The sequence below is a fragment of the Hemiscyllium ocellatum genome, chromosome 50 (assembly GCF_020745735.1).
Source record: "Hemiscyllium ocellatum isolate sHemOce1 chromosome 50, sHemOce1.pat.X.cur, whole genome shotgun sequence".
NCBI classification, from domain to species: Eukaryota; Metazoa; Chordata; class Chondrichthyes; order Orectolobiformes; family Hemiscylliidae; genus Hemiscyllium; species Hemiscyllium ocellatum.
This window is the reverse complement of record NC_083450.1, coordinates 6,267,878-6,286,662: the sequence shown is the minus strand read 5'-3', so window position 1 is coordinate 6,286,662 and position 18,785 is coordinate 6,267,878. Positions and strand designations below refer to the sequence as shown.

Sequence of the window (18,785 nt, the reverse complement as noted above, 5' to 3'; positions counted from 1 at the left end):
AGAAAAAGGTGTCCCTCAGCATAAAAGATGATTTGGAAAAAAAAAGTCTTAACGCGTGAAAAAATTACAAATACATGTTTTAGAGAAGCTCTTGTCTCCCTCCATTCTGCTTGTCTTGTTCTGCTGCTACAGTTTAACACAAATGCTGCTGCATCTTCACTACTTGATCTTCTTTTATCACTTAGTTTTTTTGTAACCTCTGCATCGCCACCTCCAGAGTTTATCCAGCTGAAACTTCTTCAGTTCAATCAATTGCTGACCTTTTTTTTTGAGGCTTCAGGGTCCCAAGTCTGCTTGTCACTATGCAGTAGTTTATTTAACCATTTCGTTCTCTCTCGTATTTTTCTTCCCCCCCCACCCCCCCTCACCCCCTACCCTTCCCTCACCCCCTACCCTTCCCTTAGACTAATGAAACTGAAGATGGAGAAGGAGACGGTGGAGGCAGAGATGAGAGACCTGCAGGATGAAATGGCTGCCATGCACAAAGAGCTGAAAAGTAGCAGGAAATCTGCGGGGGACAGTGGGGACACGGAGATTTTATCAGTACGTGGCTTTGCCTTTTGGAGCTAAACCAGGGAGAGATACTATCTGAATTAGAGACAATTGAGGACTGAGATGAGAAGGAATGTCTGCATTCAGAGTGCTGAATCTTTGGAATTCTTTGTCTCAGAGAGCAACAGAGGCTCAGTTATCGTGTTTCAAGTCAGAGATTAATGCATTTCTGGATGTTAAAGATTTAAAGAGAGAGAGAGAGAGAAAGATAACTTAGGAAGGTCGTGTTGAAGTAAGATCAGCCTTTTTATGAATGGGTTTGAAGAGCTAAATGGAATGCTCCAAATCTTATTCCTTACGTTATTCAATTGCAGCTTTCAGACGGAGATTGGAAACTGTTTGTTTATACGGTTACAGAGAAAGGGTTGGGGTGTGAGGGGGCTTGATGGCAGTCACTCTCTGGTCAGGCTGAATTTTCCCCTTGGTGCTGTAACGATGCTGCACTTGGGGCTAATGGCATCCACGTGGCCTGCAGTGATTCAAGAAGGCAGCTCGCCACCATCTTTGCGATGGCAACCAAGGGCAGGAAATAAATGCTAGCTCGGTCAGCAACGCCCCCTTCCCAAAAGGGGATTTACAAAAAACAAAATTAACTGGCTAACTGTTTCTGAAGGGTTAGGAGAGACTTTAGGACTGAATGGGGTTCCATCCCTTTAACCGTGTTGCTTCCTTCTGACAGGAACTAGCAAGGACAAAAGAGGAACTGGACATGGTCGCCACAGCCAAACAGACCGTGGAAGACATCCTGAGGCAAAAGGAGCGGGAGCTGACAGCCCTGAAGGGCGTTCTGAAGGAAGAGGTGTCCAGCCACGACAAGGCGATGGAAGACCTTACAGCCCAGTACCAGAAGGATATGGAACAGCTCAGGAAAAACTTTGAGGAGGTGTCACAGGTTGGTGGAAAGCACGTCCCTTTTTCCTCGGAGCTGCTTCCTTCACGGTTTCACTGTCGTTAGTTTGAAGACGTGTGGTGCTTGGGCACCCAGGGTGGGAAGCCAATAAGCTGACTCCTGGAATGAAAAGGTTTGGTTTTGAGGGAATGTTGAATAGGTTGGGCGTCTGCCCGTTGGAACTTAGAGGACTGAGAGGTGACCTTGCTGTAGCACGTACAATTCTATGGGGAAGGTTTGACAGACTGGGTGCTGAGAGAATGTTGCCCCTTTGTGGGGGAGTCTAGAACTGTACACCCCCTTCTCCCCCGCGCACCCCCAAGTTTCAGAATAAGGGGTCTCCCACTTGTGATCCCTTGACAGAAGAACTTCCTCCTCACTTCCATCCTGAGCCTTTGTAATTCTGTTATTGACTGAATCTATTCCAGGCTGAGTTAGACCTACTCATAAAATTGACGTCAGCCTTTGTTGCGACGGTATTGTGGTGCAGGATTTAAAAAGCCTTGTTCCGGTTGTACAGGGGTTTTGCCGAGATCACGTCAGCGTGCAGTTTTGGTCTCCACGTTTGAGAAGATATATATTACACAGGAGGTGTCGTGGTAGATGCCCAGGGAATTGCTCCCTGGGTTGAGAGGATTGTCCTACGATGAGAGGCTGACTTAAATAATGGGTCGGGAGTTTCGAAGAATGAGGTGTGATCTCACCGAAATGTCCAAGGAATGTTGTTGGTATTGCATTTTGGTAAAACAGACCAGGGCAGAACTTTCACAATTAAACGTAGGGCTTTGGGATGGTGTTGTAGAACAGAGACCGAAGGGGTCGGGTACATAATTCTTTGATGTTTGTGTCGCAGGCAGACAGGGTGGTTGAAATGTTTTGCAAGCTTGCCCCAGTCGCTCAGATATTTGCAGGACTTTAGATAGGCCTGTTCTGGGGTACGGTGTCCAGTCTGGTCGCCCTGTTCCAGAAAGGATATTCTTAAACTGGAGAGGGCTTAGCAGAGATTTACTAGGATGTTGCCAGGAATGGTGGGTTTGAGTTATCAGGAGTATTATAGAGGTTTATAAAATCATGAAGAGTAGAAATAAGGTGAAAGATAGGTGTCTTTTCCCTAGGCTTTCAGGGCCGGGGCATGCTTTCAGCTGAAAGGAGAAAGATTTAAAAAGACACGAGGGGCACCTTTTTGTTTACAGTGGGTGGTTCGCATGTGGAATGTACCCCCCTGAGGAAGTGGTGGATGCAGGTACAGTTACAACGTTTCAAAGGCATTTGGATAAGTTCATGAATAGGAAAGGTTTGGAGGGTTATAGGCCAAGCGCAGGCTGGTGGGACTAGCTTAGTTTGGGAATAATCGGCGTGGACTGGTCAGACCCAGGGGTCTGTTTCTGTGCTGTATGATTCTGTGATCTAAAGAGGCTTGTGTACAAATGAACTAAGTGCAGAAGTAAGCTATTCAGCCCCTGTAGCCTGCTCTATCATTCGATAAGACCATGTTTAAACAATGTTTCTGGGTTGAATTCCTCATCCCTGTCTACCCCTGAATAACCTTTGATTCCCCTGCCTATTAAGAATCCATCCACCTCCACCTCCATCTGAGGCACAGATGGCTTTCGATCTTCTTGGAAGGGGAGAGAAAAAAAAATGCCCCACCTCTCTGTCCGAAAAGGACGATTCCCAAATTTCTGAGCAGTGCTCCCCTTGTTCTGGATCACCCAGAGGAGGAAATGTCCACCTTGCCTGGGTCATTCAGAATCCTCTTCACTTCAATCGTGTTCATCCCTCATTCTTTCAAATCCCATTGGGAAGAAGCTGAAAATGTGTTGCTGGTCAAAGCACAGCAGGCCAGGCAGCATCTCAGGAATAGAGAATTCGACGTTTCGAGCATAAGCCCTTGGGAAGAAGCCCAGTCTTCATGAGGTGACCCTGTCAGTCCAGGCTGGTAAGCTTCCGAACTGCCACCAGTACATTTACATCCATTCTTGGGTAAGAAGACCAAAAGTGCACAAGATATTTGAGATTTGTCCTAGCCAATGTCCTGGATAACTGCAACAGAATATCCTTCCTTTTAATGTTCAATTCCGCTTGGAACAAAGGACAGCATTCCATCAGCAGCGTTGGTGATGTGCTGTACCTGCAGGCTAACCTCTCGTAACTTCGATACGAGAACACCCCAGATTTCTTTGTGCCTCAGTTCTGCAATCGTTCTCCATTTAAGTAATGCTGATTTTTTTATCATTATTCCTCTGCCATGTTGGAAAAGCTTTGCATTTCCTTAGATGACACTCCCAGATGTTTGACTGGCCCTAATCCGCCTCCTTCATTGCAGTAAAAAGTTGTTTCCTCTGATCAGGGGAATGTAAAACACAAGGGGGCACTGTCTCAGGAGAAGTGATTGGCTGCTTCGGACTGGGATGAAGAGGAATCTCTTCACTTGGGGGATTGTGACGCCGAGGGAGACCCCCCAATCACTGAATACGTTTGAGGGTTTTAGATTAGATGAGATTCCCTTCAGTGTGGAAACAGGGCATTCGGCCCACCAAGTTCACACTGACCATCCAAAGAGTAACCCACCCAGACCCATTCCCCTCTGACTAATGCACCTAACGCTATTGGCAATTTAGCATGGCCAATGATTGGACTGTGGGAGGAAACTGGAGCACCTGGAGGAAATCCACACAGACGCTGGGGGAATGTGCAAACTCCACGGAGACAGTCCCCCAGGTCCCTGGTGCTGTGAGGCAGCAGTGCTAACCACTGAGCCACCGTGCCGCCCTTTGGTGTTTGGTCTCTCGGGGAATCGAGGGATGCGGAGAGCGTGGGATGGCAAGGTGGACTTGAAATCCAAGGACAGACACAGTCGTACGGAATGGTGGAATTGAATCGACAGGGTCCATTCCTACTACTTCCCATGTCCTCAGGAGGCAGGATCGCAAGGAGTGACGTGTGCTCAGCTGTTATCCTGCTGAAGGTTCCAAACCTTGAAACAGAATGGTCATACTGACTGAACTGTGATTGCATATAGTATCCACCCCCTCGGGGAACCCGCCCCAGCCCCCACCATACCACATCCCTGCAGGGACCATCGCTCTGAATCAGCTAGGACAGACAGAAGCTCCATTGTTTTAGTTGGGCCATTGTTTAGGAGGCGGTTGGGATAAGAGACAGAGGGGAAATGAAAATGCTGACTGATTGGCGTGGATTGGCTACTGTTGTGCACAAAAGATGTTGAACTGTCTGTCCGGGATGGGCAGACAGACCGTGAAAAGCAATGCTTCCCTTTTTATTCTCCGTGAACAAACAAGTTCTTTTGAGGCATGCGGCCCTGGTGATTCATTCCACTCCAGTGACTGCATCAGTCATTCCGTTTTCAAACTGAAATACGCTGTTGGCTGGGCATCGAAAAGAAGCAGTCCTTGTTAATCTTAACGACAGTGTGTCACATATGTCGGTCAAAAGGAAAAGTAGACTGCTTGGGAACGGAATGGGGTAAGATCTTCTGGAAAGGGAAATGGAAGGCCTTTGCTAAACGCACAGTTGGTCATCTTCTAATGCCTGTCTGACACCAGTTATTACCTGGGGATGTGGGTGGCAGCTGCTCAGTGTTGCATCATTTCCAAATCACCGGAAAGTTGGGGATTCATGTGTTTCATTATCTCTCAGCACGTGGGACACTGTTGTGGGTGGATTGGCAAACTATATGTTATGTGGTTCTGCCTTCACAGGAAGAGGCCATTTGGTCTCACTCCTCCATGTCTGTGTTTGTACTGTACCCAAACCCCCACCCTTCATTTTGTATCACTCTCTTTGCCAATCCCTGTCGCTGTTTTCCACTTCAGTGCGTCTCTCCATCTATACTTCCCTCTGCCTTGGGAGGGCAGCCAAAATAATCAAAGACCCCTCCCACCCCATTATAATCCCTTCCAACCGCTTCCATCGGCAGAGGATACAAAAGCTTAAACACACACCCCAGCATAATCAAACTTAATAAACTTCTGAATGGACCCCTCAAACTTTTAATTTCAATATTGCGCTTGCTGTTTATGCACCTTCTCTGCAGCATAACTGCGTCCTAACTCCGTCCTAATGCACTGTGTATGGTATGATCTGCCTGTACTACATGCTAAACAAAACTTTTTTCACTGTGCTGAGGTACTTGGGACAATAATAAATCAAATCAAAAATCTCTGTTGTTTGCTTTGACCGGTTCCCACATTCTCTCCAATCTCTGGGGGTGGCGATGTGTCTCCTGAATTCCTGATTGGTGACTGTCCTACATTATTCACCCCGCAACATCCTTGGGGGGGGGGGGGGGGGAGAGTTTAATGTGATGGCCATTGACTGAAATGTAAGCCCTTGCGGCTGCAGCTTTTCTTCAACGGCAACAAAGGTTTAATACAGCAAAGGAAGAAAAAGCAAGCTATCTCAAGGCGATCTTAAAACACTCCGCAATCTCTTCCTCAACGACATCGCTTTATAGCATTTCAAATCCAGAGAGCTTACCCTTCCATAGGCTGCCAATTAGCTGCTGCTTCCTCCCAGTTGTGTCCTGTGACCTGTGGGGTCTTGCATAGAGACATACAGCATGGAAACAGACCCTGCAATCTGAACATAATCCCAGACTAAACTAGTCCCACCTGCCTGCTCCTGGCCCATATCCCTCCAAATGTTTCTTCTTCATGTCCTTATCCAAATGTCTTTTAAACATTGTAACTGCACCCACATCCACCACTTCCTCTGGCAATCCATTCCACACACGAATCACACTCTGAGAAACAGAAAGAAAAGTTGCCCCTCATGTCTTTTTTCAAAATCTTTCCCCTCTTACTTGAAAAAAATATGCCCCCTTTGTCCTCCACCCTTGGGGGGAAAATAAACAGCTGCCATTTGCCTTCACTGTGAGAAAGTGAGGACTGCAGACGCTGCAGAGCCATTTGAAAAGAGTGGCGCTGGAAAAAGCACAACAGGTCAGGCAGCGTCTGCGGAGCAGGAGAGTCCATGTTTTGGCCACCTTATCTATCCCCCTCATGATTTTATAAACCTCTATAAGGTCACGCCTCAACCTCCTACGCTCCAGAGAAAACAGCCCTAGCCTCTCCTGATATCTCAAACCTTCCATCCCTGCAACATCCTGGTAAATCTCTTCTGAACACTCTGCAGCTTAATCATATCCTTCCTATAACTGGGCGACCAAACCTGCATGCAGTTCTCCAGAAGAGGCCTCACCAACATCCTGTACAATCTCAACATAGCGTCCCAATTCCTATACTCAAAAGCACTGAGCAATGAAGGCAGACGTGTGAAACCCCTTCTTAACCGCCTTTATTGTTGTATGATGCAAACTCCAAAGAATGCTGGAACTGAACCCCCTAGGTGCCTCTGTTCTACAACACTATCCAAGGCCTTACCTTTAATTGTATAAGTTTAGATCAGAGTGGTGCTGGAGAAGCACAGCAGGCCAGGCAGTACCTGAGGAGCAGGAAAATCGACGTTTCGGGCAAAAGCCCTTCATCAGGAATAGAGGCAGGAGGCCCCCAGGGTTGTATTGTTTGTGGTAGGACAGGCCGTCTTTTCTCGCTTGTTACTCTTGTACAAAGAAACTAAAAAAGAGAAACCAACCATATCCTTTCTGCAGAGACTCAATCCAACCGGTTGTATTGACCTACTTTAGTTAAATGTCATTATTTATTACTGTTTTCACATGGATCTATTCCCCAAAAAAAAAGCAGATTTTCGATTGCTACCAACAAACTGTATATCGGCCTAGATTTTATGGTAACATATTTTGCCAAGAAATCGATCCATTATATTTAATTAAACTACTCCCTCTGAATGTTAAAAATGTTTCAAAATGACCTTCTGCAAGTGTCTAACTACCTCTTCACTCCTCCGTTCGAATAATGGCAGGTCCTTGTGAAGTAATAAGAACTTAGTAAAGAATATGACTTGCCATATAATAGGATGACAAGTGTTACCAAGTTCCCATTTTAATTCTGTAATTTCCTATTCAACTGATTTGATCTGTTTTGTGGGTGGCACGGTGGCACAGTGGTTAGCACTGCTGCCTCACAGCGCCTGAGACCCGGGTTCAATTCCCGACTCAGGCGACTCTGTCTGTGTGGAGTTTGCACGTTCTCCCCGTGTCTGCGTGGGTTTCCTCCGGGTGCTCCGGTTTCCCACAGTCCAAAGATGTGCGGGTCAGGTGAATTGGCCGTGCTAAATTGCCCGTAGTGTTAGGTAAGGGGTAAATGTACGGGTATGGGTGGGTTGTGCTTCGGCGGGTCGGTGTGGACTTGTTGGGCCGAAGGGCCTGTTTCCACACTGTAAGTAATCTAATCTAATCTAATGTAATGAAGAATGATTCTTTATACAAAAATTGTGTAGGTATCTCTTATTGTTTGCACAGTTTGATTCAGAATAATTTATACAGTACAGTCCCCATACCTCTTCCTGGTTCTCTTTTTTTTTCTTTTTAATTGTATAAGCCTTGTATGAATTCTGATCACCCAAAAAATGTTCTCGGTCTCATATCTGTTAATTCCTAGGGGAAAGTGAGGACTGCAGATGCTGGAGATCAGAGCTGAAAATGTGTTGCTGGAAAAGCGCAGCAGGTCAGGCAGCATCCAAGGAACAGGAGAGTCGACGTTTCGGGAATCCTGAAGAAGGGCTTATGCCCGAAACGTCGAATCTCCTGTTCCTTGGATGCTGCCTGACCTGCTGCGCTTTTCCAGCAACACATTTTCAGCTCTGTTAATTCCTAACCAAACACTTCTATTCTTGAAGCTTAACAAGTTAAACTTTTAGAGCAAGGTAGGAACATAGGAACAGGCGTAGGCCATTCTGCCCCTTGAGCGTATTCTACCTTTGTGAGGTGATGACTAATCCATGGACCTTTGGCCCACATTCTTTAGTACTGGTAATAAGGTAAGTAAGCTTTCTCTGTATTGTCCTTGACCTTTTCCTCAGAGAGGAATAATATTTCCTTCCATATTCACCCACGTCATTTCTAAAACTGCCCGAAAAGTTTTAAATTGCTGGGTTTTTCTGAGCCAAACTTGATCCTAGATTAGATTAGATTACTTAGTGTGGAAACAGGCCCTTCGGCCCAACAAGTCCACACTGACCCGCCGAAGTGCAACCCATCCATACCCCTACATTTACCCCTTACCTAACACTACAGGCAATTTAGCATGGCCAATTCACCTGACCCGCACATCTTTGGACTGTGGGAGGAAACCGGAGCACCCGGAGGAAACCCACGCAGGCACGGGGAGAATGTGCAAACTCCACACAGACAGTCGCCCGAGGCGGATATTCTGAACTGAAAGGAAGCTAATGTCTTGTGCTGTTTACCACCCATGTGATAAGCTCCACCGTGCCAGCAAGCAATCTTTAACACAGCAGGTGGTTCGCAGTCACCTCTCTGGATTATGTCGCTGTTCCAGAGGACTCTGACCTTGTTTTTGGTTTGATTTTAACCCTTTCACCAAAAGTAAGCTATAGGAGTGGAAGTAAAGTCATTCGGCCCATTGAGTCCACTCCGCCAGTCAATCATGGCTGATGGGCATTTCAACTCCACTTACCCACATTCTCCCCGTAGCCCTTAATTCCTCGAGACATCAAGAATCTATCAATCTCTGCCTTGAAGACATTTAGCGTCCCGGCCTCCACTGCACTCTGCGGCAATGAATTCCACAGGCCCACCACTCTCTGGCTGAAGAAATGTCTCCGTATTTCTGTTCTGAATTGACCCCCTCTAATTTTAAGGCTGTGTCCACGGGTCCTAGTCTCCTCGCCTAATGGAAAAAATTTCCTAGCGTCCACCCTTTCCAAGCCATGTATTATCTTGTAAGTTTCTATTAAGTCTCCCCTTAATCTTCTAAACTCCAATGAATACAATCCCAGCTCAAGAACTCAGTCTCTAAGCCGATGTGCTTTTATATCTTACCTGATCTCCTTTCAGTTGCTCTTTGAGACCCACCCCTTTTAACCAAGCTTTGACCATCTATCATCTCAGATTTGATGCCAAGTTTTATTTTGTGACAGTTGAAAAATGTGGCGCTGGAAAAACACAGCAGGCCAGGCAGCATCCGAGGAGCAGGAGAGCCGACATTTCGGGCACAAGCCCTTCTTCAGGAATGAGGCTGGTGTGCCAAACGGACTGAGATAAAAGGTAGGGGGGAGGGAATTTATCTTAGCCCGCTTGGCACACCAACCTCATTCCTGAAGAAGGGCTTATGCCCGAAAGGTCAACACTCCTGCTCCTCGGATGCTGCCTGACCTGCTGCGCTTTTCCAGCGCCACATTTTTCAACTCTGGTCTCCAGCATCTGCAGTCCTCACTTTCTCCCTGTATTTTGCGACAGTCTTACGAAGCCCTTTGGCATGTTTCGTTTGCCGACTAGATGCTATAGTAATTTAAATCTTCTCTGTATTCCTGTCTTCCTTGGTGAATGCAGACACAGCAGAACGTGGAGTCTGAGAGGCAGAAGATCAATTCGACGATGCGGAACCTGCAGAGACAGCTGGAGGAGAGCACCGAGGAGACCGTGCACTGGAAGGAGATGTTCCAGAAAAACCGTGAGGAGCTACGCAACACCAAGCAGGAGTAAATTGAGTTCTCGTGCATGTTTTGGAGGGGGCGAAGGTTCCAATTGGTTCCCAGTCCTCCTTGTGAAAAGCAAGGGAGAGGATTGTGGCTTGAGGTCTCTGTCTGGGATTTGCGCAAAGACTCCATCAAGTGGAATGTTGAGCAGTGCAGCATTCTCAGACCAGGAATCAAGAGAAAGCCTGTGCATTTTTTTTGTTAAAAATCACGCAACACCAAGTTATAGTCCCAACAGGTTTAATTGGAAGCAGTAACTTTCGGAGCGCCGCTCCTTCATCAGGTAGTCAGGCAACGCGCCGAATGCTAGTGCTTCCAATTAATCCTGTTGGGCTATAACCTGGTGTTGTGTGATTTTTAACTTTGTACACCCCAGTCCAACACTCAGCATCTCCAAATAATTTTTTTTTGGCATCTTTCGCAACCTCAGGACATCTCCAAAGTGTGTTACAGCTGGTGTTGTGTTACCCTGCTGTACTGGAGGGAATGCTCAACCCATTTGCCCGTTGCAAACTCCCAGATAATCTATTTTTAAGATGACGCAGGTTGTGTTACAAACAACGGCCCAAGAATATCAGGAAGAATGAGGCACCCTCCAAAGGCCTCTCTTCTTCCATTAGCACCCCTTGCTATCTATGAAGCAGCGTGCGTAATCAAAGAGCCCTCCCACCCCAGTTATAATCTCTTCCAACCTCCTCGGTTGGGCAGAAAGTACAAAAGCTTAAACACACGCGCCAACAGGTGGGGAAAAGCTGCTTCCCCGCTCTTAACAGACTTCAGAATGGACCCCTCAAATTTTAAATTTGATGTTAATCACTCTGTGTGTGCACCTCCTCTGCAGCCGTAACATTGTATTCCTCGCTCTGTTCTATTGCCCTAGTGCACTCTACATGATATGGTTTGCACACAAGACAAGACTTTGTCACACGTACATAAGTACAGTGAAATCATAAATATATGACCACTTGAGGGCAGACAGGGGGCATCCATTTCGTATGAAATCTGAAAAATGGCACTCTGACGGTGCACTGCTCCTTCGGCACTGACCCTCTCTTAGCACCTGCGCTCCCTCAGTACTGATCCTCTCATGCCGCAGTACTCATTCCCTGGATTTCTGTGCACCAGCTTCTGCAGTGAGACTTGAGCCTGGAGTCTAGTGACTGAGAGGCAAGTTTGCTGTCCACTGAGCCACACCCGTGCTCCCCTGGGTTGGCTGTTTTAAACCACCTCACCGGGTGGATGCTGAGGGGGCATGCTCAATACCCAAACCAATTGCTTTGTTTTCAAACTTATTCCTAATCCCAGGCTGCTGCAGATCAAGCTGGAGAAGGAGGAATTCGATGAGGAGCTGCGGGATTTGCGCGATCGTTACTCGGTGATGCAGGATGAGGTGGACCATGTGAAACGGACTTCAGTGGACAATACAGAGATCCAGTCGCTTAAAAAAGTATGTTTAGAATCTGATAGTTGAGATTGCTTATTGGCTGCAGATTGATGCAGAGTTGATGTACGGACACTCGTGGAGGAACTATCTTACGAGGGGAGGTTAACTAGGTTCGGTCTGTACTCATTTCTCCAGTTTCCTCATTTCCCCTCCCCCCACCTTGTCTCAGTCGAATCCCTCAAACTCAGCACCGCCTTCCTAACCTGCAATCTTCTTTCTAACCTCTCCGCCCCCACCCCACTCCGGCCTATCACCCTCACCTTGACCTCCTTCCACCTATCACATCTCCATCGCCCCTCCCCCAAGTCTCTCCTCCCTACCTTTTTATCTTAGTCTGCTGGACGCACTTTCCTCATTCCTGATGAAGGGCTTATGCCCGAAAATTATATTAGAATTTCCTGTTCCTTGGATGCTGCCTGACCTGCTGCGCTTTTCCAGCAACACATTTTCAGCTCGGTCTGTACTCAGTGAAGTTCAGAAGATTGGGAGGAGACCTTATTGAGACATACAAGATTCCTGGGGAGCTTTGCCGAGCCGACGTGGAGAGCTCTGAAGAAGAGTCACATCCGACTTGAACAGCTCACTCCGCGAGTGCGCCCGGAGCTCTGCAGCGTTTCCTGTTTTTATTTCAGATTGCAGAGGCTGTTTCCCACTCATGGGAAACTCTAGGACCAGAGAGCTCCGAGGAAATGGTCACCCCTTTCAGCCTGAGAGAAGGAATCGCTTCGTTCAGATGGGTAGTGAATTTGTGGAATTCTTTTCCACAGTCAACTGTTAAGGCCCCGTCATCGTGTGTTCGAGGTTGGGGGTGGACAGAGTTTCAAATCGGTAATGGAATCTCAGGTTATCGGAAAACCGCAGGAAAGTGGAATTGTGAATGATCTGTTCAGCCACAATCGCGGTGAATAGCGAAGCAGGCTCAATGGGCCGAATGGTGTACTTCTGCTCCTTTGTCTTACGATCTTATTATGGGCTGGAATCAATATAATTCATTTACCCTGTTCTTCAGCATCCTCACAAATACAGAGGAAGCTTGATTATCCGACATTCAATTCTCCGAATATTGGATTATCCAGCGAGGTTATCCGGTTAAACGGTTATCTGGCATTTGATTAACAGAACAAAATACTCCCCGCCTGTGTCCTTCGGGTAATCGAGGTTCCTCTGTACGTTTACATTGGCAGCAGGTATCTCATCCAAACGTGACCACGGAGCTCTGGGAGGCATCACTCTTAACGCTAAAGCTAGTGGGCCTTGAACTCAGTCAAGTGAGCATTCGAATCTTCCCTCCAAGCCCCCTCCTGCCAAGCTGGGATAGGGTGAAAGTGTTGCTGATTAGCAAGAGTTTATGGGGCTCGAAGCCAAATGCTGGCAAACAATAGACAATAGGTGCAGGAGTAGGCCATTCAGCCCTTCGAGCCTGCACCGCCATTCAATATGATCATGGCTGATCATTCCTAATCAGTATCCTGTTCCTGCCTTATCTCCATAACCCTTGATTCCACTATCCTTGAGAGCTCTATCCAACTCTTTCTTAAATGAATCCAGAGACTGGGCCTCCACTGCCCTCTGGGGCAGAGCATTCCACACAGCCACCACTCTCTGGGTGAAGACGTTTCTCCTCATCTCTGTCCTAAATGGTCTACCCCGTATTTTTAAGCTGTGTCCTCTGGTTCGGCACTCGCCCATCAGCGGAAACATGTCTCCTGCCTCCAGAGTGTCCAATCCTTTCATAATCTTATGTCTCAATTATATCCCCCCTCAGTCTTCTAAACTCAGGACCAGATTAGTTCAGGGTATTTGGTCAGCATGGCTGAGTTGACCGGAAGGGTCTGTTTCCATGCTGTACATCTCTAGGACTAAGTAAGAAATGGTGTGAGGGACTTGATGAGGTTCTCCTCAGACTGGGCAGAGAAAGCCCAGTAAGCATCTCAGTGTTGAAGTATTACGCAGCCCAGGTATGCAGGGCACTGCTCTACATACGGGCTTCGATTACAGAGCATTTACAGCAAAGTCAAAGGCCATTTGGCCTGTCTGCCCTTGGCAGTGTTTAAGCTCCACATGAGCTTCATAAGGCGCAGGAGTGGGTCATTCAGCTCCTTGAGTTTGCTTCGCCATTCACAGCTGACCTCCTTTCTGCCTCTGCTCCACTTTCCTGCCTGCTCCTCGCAGCCCATTGCTGATTAAAAATCTGTCAATCTCTTTCAACTTGCTTAATGTTCCAGCCTCCCACACACTGGGGCAGTGGATTCATGACCCTGCCTTTTCATCTTTCCCTATCACTGCCCTTCTATCCCACTGTGTGTCTGTGTTTATCCGCTTTTGGTGCATCTCTGCTATTTGTCCTGACCATTCCCTGTGGGGGAGCATTCCGTTATCTCTGCAAGGAAACGTTCCTAATAGATTTCTTTCTTCTTATGTATGGTCTTTCCTCTAGTTTAAATTGCCTCCGAATTTGTTAACAACAAATTATCCAGCAGAAGGCCAATGGGAAGCTCTGGTTGGATCGTTAAACCAGCTGTAAAGTACGCAGAATGCTGACAGCATCCAATGTCCTAAAAGGTGACCAGATCTTGCTCTGTTTCAGGAGCTGGTTATGGCCAAGAAGGAACTGCAGGAGATGGCCAGGAACGTTGAGCGTCAGGAGGCTCTGTTGCAACGCAAGGAGCAGGAACTGAGTGCACTGAAAGGAACACTCAGCGAAGAGGCTGCCAATCACAGCAAAGCCCTCGATAAACTCAAGCAGAGCCATCAGAAGGAAGTGGACGTGCTAAAGAGGAACTGTGACCTTATGTCAAAGGTGGGTTTAACCCGCTGCCCGTTCTTCATTGTCCCTCGAGAAGTCATTGGAGAGCCACCAGCTTGAAATGCTATGGTTCAACTGGTATTGAATTGAATTTGATTTGAGTTGAATTTATTGTCCTGTGGACCGAGACACAGTGAAACACTTTGTCTTGCGAGCAACACAGGCAGATCCCAGAGTTAGGTCGCACAGATAAGTAAATAATAGGTAAACAGCAGCAAAAACAAAAACATAGGGACAGGGGAATGTTAAGAGTTTGTGAGTCCATTCAGTATTCTAACAACAGGAGGGTAGAAGCTGTTTTGAAACCTGCTGGTGCGTGTGTTCAGGTTTCTGTCCCTTCTCCCCGATGGGAGAGGCTGTAGAGAAACATTGCCAGGGTGGGGGGGATCTTTGAGAATGGTGGGGGCCTTTCCCTGACAGTGGGCCTGGGAGATGGATTCCATAGATGGGAGGGAGGCCTTTGTGATTGTCCGGGCGGAGCTCACCCCTCTCTGTAACCGTCTCCGATCTTGAATGGTACAGTTACCGTACCAGGCAGTGAGATACCCAGACAGAATGGCACACCTATAAACGTTGGCAAGGGTATTCGCCGTCATGCCAAATTTCCTCAGCTGCCTGAGGGAAGGAGAGACGTTGCTGGGCCTTTGTAACCAGTGTGTCCACATGAAGGGTCCAAGAAAGCTAGTTGTGGATGACCACTCTCAGGAGCTTGACACTCTCCACCCGTTCCATCGTGTCGGGGGGGGCATGAGTAACATCCCATGAGTAACTAGTTCTTCATATATAGCTCTATAGGTACACGTTGATTGGCTGGCTCGGCATTTCAGATGATATTAAAGAGCCAGCTTCATAGCTAAGGATGTGGAGTCATGTGCTGGCCATTCTGGGGAAAGCACAGCAGACGTCCTTCCTTTAAAGGCCGTTTGTGAACCACATGGGTTTTTACAACACGGTCACTGCCACTGAGGTATGGCATGTTCTCTCCTTACAACCATCTGCCTCTCTCACACATGCCCCCAGAACGTAGGAGATTGAGAGGCGACATTATGGAGCGGTATAGATAAATTATGAGCGGTATAGATAAGATAAACCGATGTCTTTTCCCAACAGCGGGGGAATTCAAGAGGGGCAATACTTTTAAGGTCAGAAGAGAAAGATTTTGAAAAGGAATGGGGGCATTTTTTTTTAAAACGCAGGTTGGTTCCTGTGTGGACCGAACTCCCAGATGAAGTGGTGGATGTGGGTACAATTAGATTAGATTTCTGACAATGTGGAAACAGGCCCTTCAGACAACAAGTCCACACCGAACCCTCCGAAGAGTAACCCGCCCAGGCCCATTTCCCTACATTTACCCCTGACTAATGCACCCAACACTGGGACAATTTAGCACAGCCAATTCACCTGACTTGAGCATCTTTTGGGATGTGGGAGGAAACCGGATCACCCGGAGGAAACCCACGCAGACACGGGGAGAATGTGTAAACTCCACACAGACAGTCACCCGAGGCAGGAATCAAACCCAGGTCCCTGGTGCTGTGGGGCAGCAGTGTTAACCACTGAGCCACCATGCCACCCCATTAACCACTGAGCCACCATGCCACCCCATTAACCACTGTGCCATCGTGCCACCCCTTTACGATGTTTAAAAGGCATTTGGATAAGTACAGAGGAACCTCGATGATCTGGCTTTCCACGAACCGAATTTTGGATTATCCGAACAAGATTGCAAGGTCCCGGTGCTTGGCTAACTATGTGATCCCACATCGATGAACCAAACCAAATACTCCCCATTCATGTCCTCCGGGTAATCGAAGTTCCTCTGTCCATGAATAAGAAATGTTTGGAGTGATTTGGGCCAGGAGCAGGCTAGGTGGGACTAGTTTAGTTTGGGATTATGGTCAACCTGAACTGGTTGGGTGGAAGGGTCTGTTTCTGAGCTGTATGACTATTTGCAGGTTCTATGTAACCCTTCAATTCAATACTAAATAAAAATCTGTCTATCTCCTCCCTAAATTTACTCAATATCCCACCATTCACCCCGTGCTTGGGCAGCGAATTCTACAGATACACAACCCTTTTTGAGAGAAGTAATATCTTCTCATCTGTTTTAAATCTGCTACCCTTTATCCTAAAATACATGACCACTCATTCTAGTTGATTCCATGTGAGGAAACATCCTTTCTGTTTCTACTCTGTCAACACCCTTTAGTGTTTCGTATACCTCAATTAGATCTACTGTCGTTCTTCGAAACTCGAGAGTGTAGGCCTCAAGTACTCGGCCTCTTTTCATAAGACAAGCCCTTCATCTCAGGAATTAATTGAGTGAGCATCCCCTGAGCTGCCTCTATTGCAGCCACATCATCTGTCTGCCACTCCCCCACCTTGAGTAAGAGGACCAAAGCCACACGCAGTTACCCAGGCGATCCTGACTTCAAATAGTGGGGATGCTTGAGATCGGACATTTCTGAGAACACAATAATTAGGAGCAGGAGTTTGTGATAGCCTGCTCTGTCATTCTGTAAGGTCTAAGTAACCTTGTGGCTGCTTTCCTGTTTGCACCCATGCAGCTTGTGCCAAGTTGTCTTCCAAACGCTTTGATTAAATCCTCACCACATTGTCTGGTAGTACAGTCCACACCTGTGTGACAGCATTTTTTTGAAAAACTAGTCCGTTTTACTGCTATTGATATTTGTTAGTGTGGGAGAAGATACAGGTTCCAGCCTCCTCATGACATGGCCACAAAACAGATAACACACAATGTCAGCAGTTAGCCACTAAGCCTACCCACAATGCCTCAAATTGGCCAAACCAGCTGCCCCTGACGTCACACGTACCTCAGGACATGACTCATCCAGCCCCAGACCAAGAGAATATACTTCTTCACATTAACTGATAAGGAGCCTCCCACTCTACAATAGCCCAGCACCTCTGATATCCTTAGGGTACAGCTATTCCCACGAGGAGTCAAGCCTTCAGAAAGGGTACCCACCAAAGGTACCTCGCTTCTCCCCTCAACAATATGACCACATTGATAACAGGATGAAACCCACTCACACCTACTCCAGCCAAGAACTGGAATCTCCTCAGTCAATTAAGAAACGCATTGTCAGACACCAGAGACTTGGTTAAAAATCACACAACGGGTTTATTTGAAAGCACTAGCTTTCGGAGCGCTGCTCCTTCATCAGGTGGTTATGGAGAATAAGATTAGATGCCCTACAGTGTGGAAACAGATCCCTTCGGCCCAACAAGTCCACACCGACCCTCCAAAGAGTAACCCAGCCAGACCCATTTCCCTCTGACTAATGCACCTAATAGTCTGGGTAATTTAGCACGGCCAATCCCGATAACCTGCACATCTTTGGACTGTGGGAGGAAACTAGAGCACCCGGACACTGGGAGAATGCGCAAACTCCACACAGACAGTCACCCAAGAATTCTGCAGAATTATATTTTACTTTGCTCAAAAACTGCATGAATCCATGTAAGATTCTGTAAATCCATTTATTTAGATTGGAATCAGTCTGACCATTGTGACACAGACCGCCTCTCACACGGAAGCTAACACCTTCAATACATTATCTGGGCCGACATGACACCAACTGTTAAAGCTCACTTCAGAATGTAACTTTTTTGTGACTTACGTGTGAAAGAACTGAAGCCAACATGGTTATTCTAAAAGATGAGAGACTTAACAAACCGTTCAGGTCTTTTTCAATATATAATTTCCAGTTACATCACGCTGTAATCTTTTGCTATAAATTCTGTCTTACAATCTTATTCTCCACAACCACCCAATGAAGGATCAGCGCTCCGAAAGCTCGTGCTTCCAAATAAACCTGTTGTGTGATTTTCAACTTTGTACACCCCAGTCTAACACCGGCATCTCCACGTCATGACCAGAGACTTGAATCTCTTCAATGAATGAGCTTTATTTCTCTTCATTGTGCAACCCACACCATTGTCTTATAGCTCACCCTTCATTATTGTAACGCTATAAAACTCCCACTGTATTCTGCCTTCGGGGAAGAAACTGTGGTTCCATCTGAGCAGCCTGTTTCAGTGGAGGTCAAGTCTCTTCTGCAATATCGCCGTTTGTTAAATAAATCCTTGTCGGTTCTTGGTCCGATCTGTGTGTTTGTGATCTCTGATTAATTGGGCTAAATTCTCCCACAGGTAGCATAAAAGGTAAGTATAAATCTGACTTTCACCTATTGTTTTCTTAAACTGCAGAAAATCACTCTTTGAAATTAAATGACGTACAATCCTTTATTTTTCTAGTGATTAAATGGCAAAAGATGTTGCTGAAGAAGAGTATGGTGTTTCTGATCGGTGTAGAGGTGATGGGCCGAAGGGCCTGCTCTATGCCGTGTGACTTAGACCCTATAAGAGCGGTGGGAATCCAATGGCAGAGCCAAGCGGCCTACCCATAGCTATCCACGTTCCCAATGCTCTCTAGAAAATTAACATTCCTTTCCCTCCTCCCACCATAC

The 18,785-nt window shown here is 46.9% G+C and overlaps 1 protein-coding gene across 5 annotated transcripts in view; it reads left to right on the top strand.

Moving 5' to 3' along the window:
• Positions 1-18,785, top strand: part of cgnb (cingulin b) — a 126,884-nt gene that overhangs the window by 65,901 nt on the left and 42,198 nt on the right. For all 5 annotated transcript variants that reach the window (XM_060820786.1, XM_060820784.1, XM_060820785.1 and 2 more), the window contains exons 7-11: positions 405-543; positions 1,232-1,444; positions 9,897-10,045; positions 11,348-11,489; positions 14,074-14,286. In XM_060820786.1, coding sequence (XP_060676769.1) covers positions 405-543; positions 1,232-1,444; positions 9,897-10,045; positions 11,348-11,489; positions 14,074-14,286 — 856 coding nt within the window. The remainder of the gene's footprint in view (positions 1-404; positions 544-1,231; positions 1,445-9,896; positions 10,046-11,347; positions 11,490-14,073; positions 14,287-18,785) is intronic.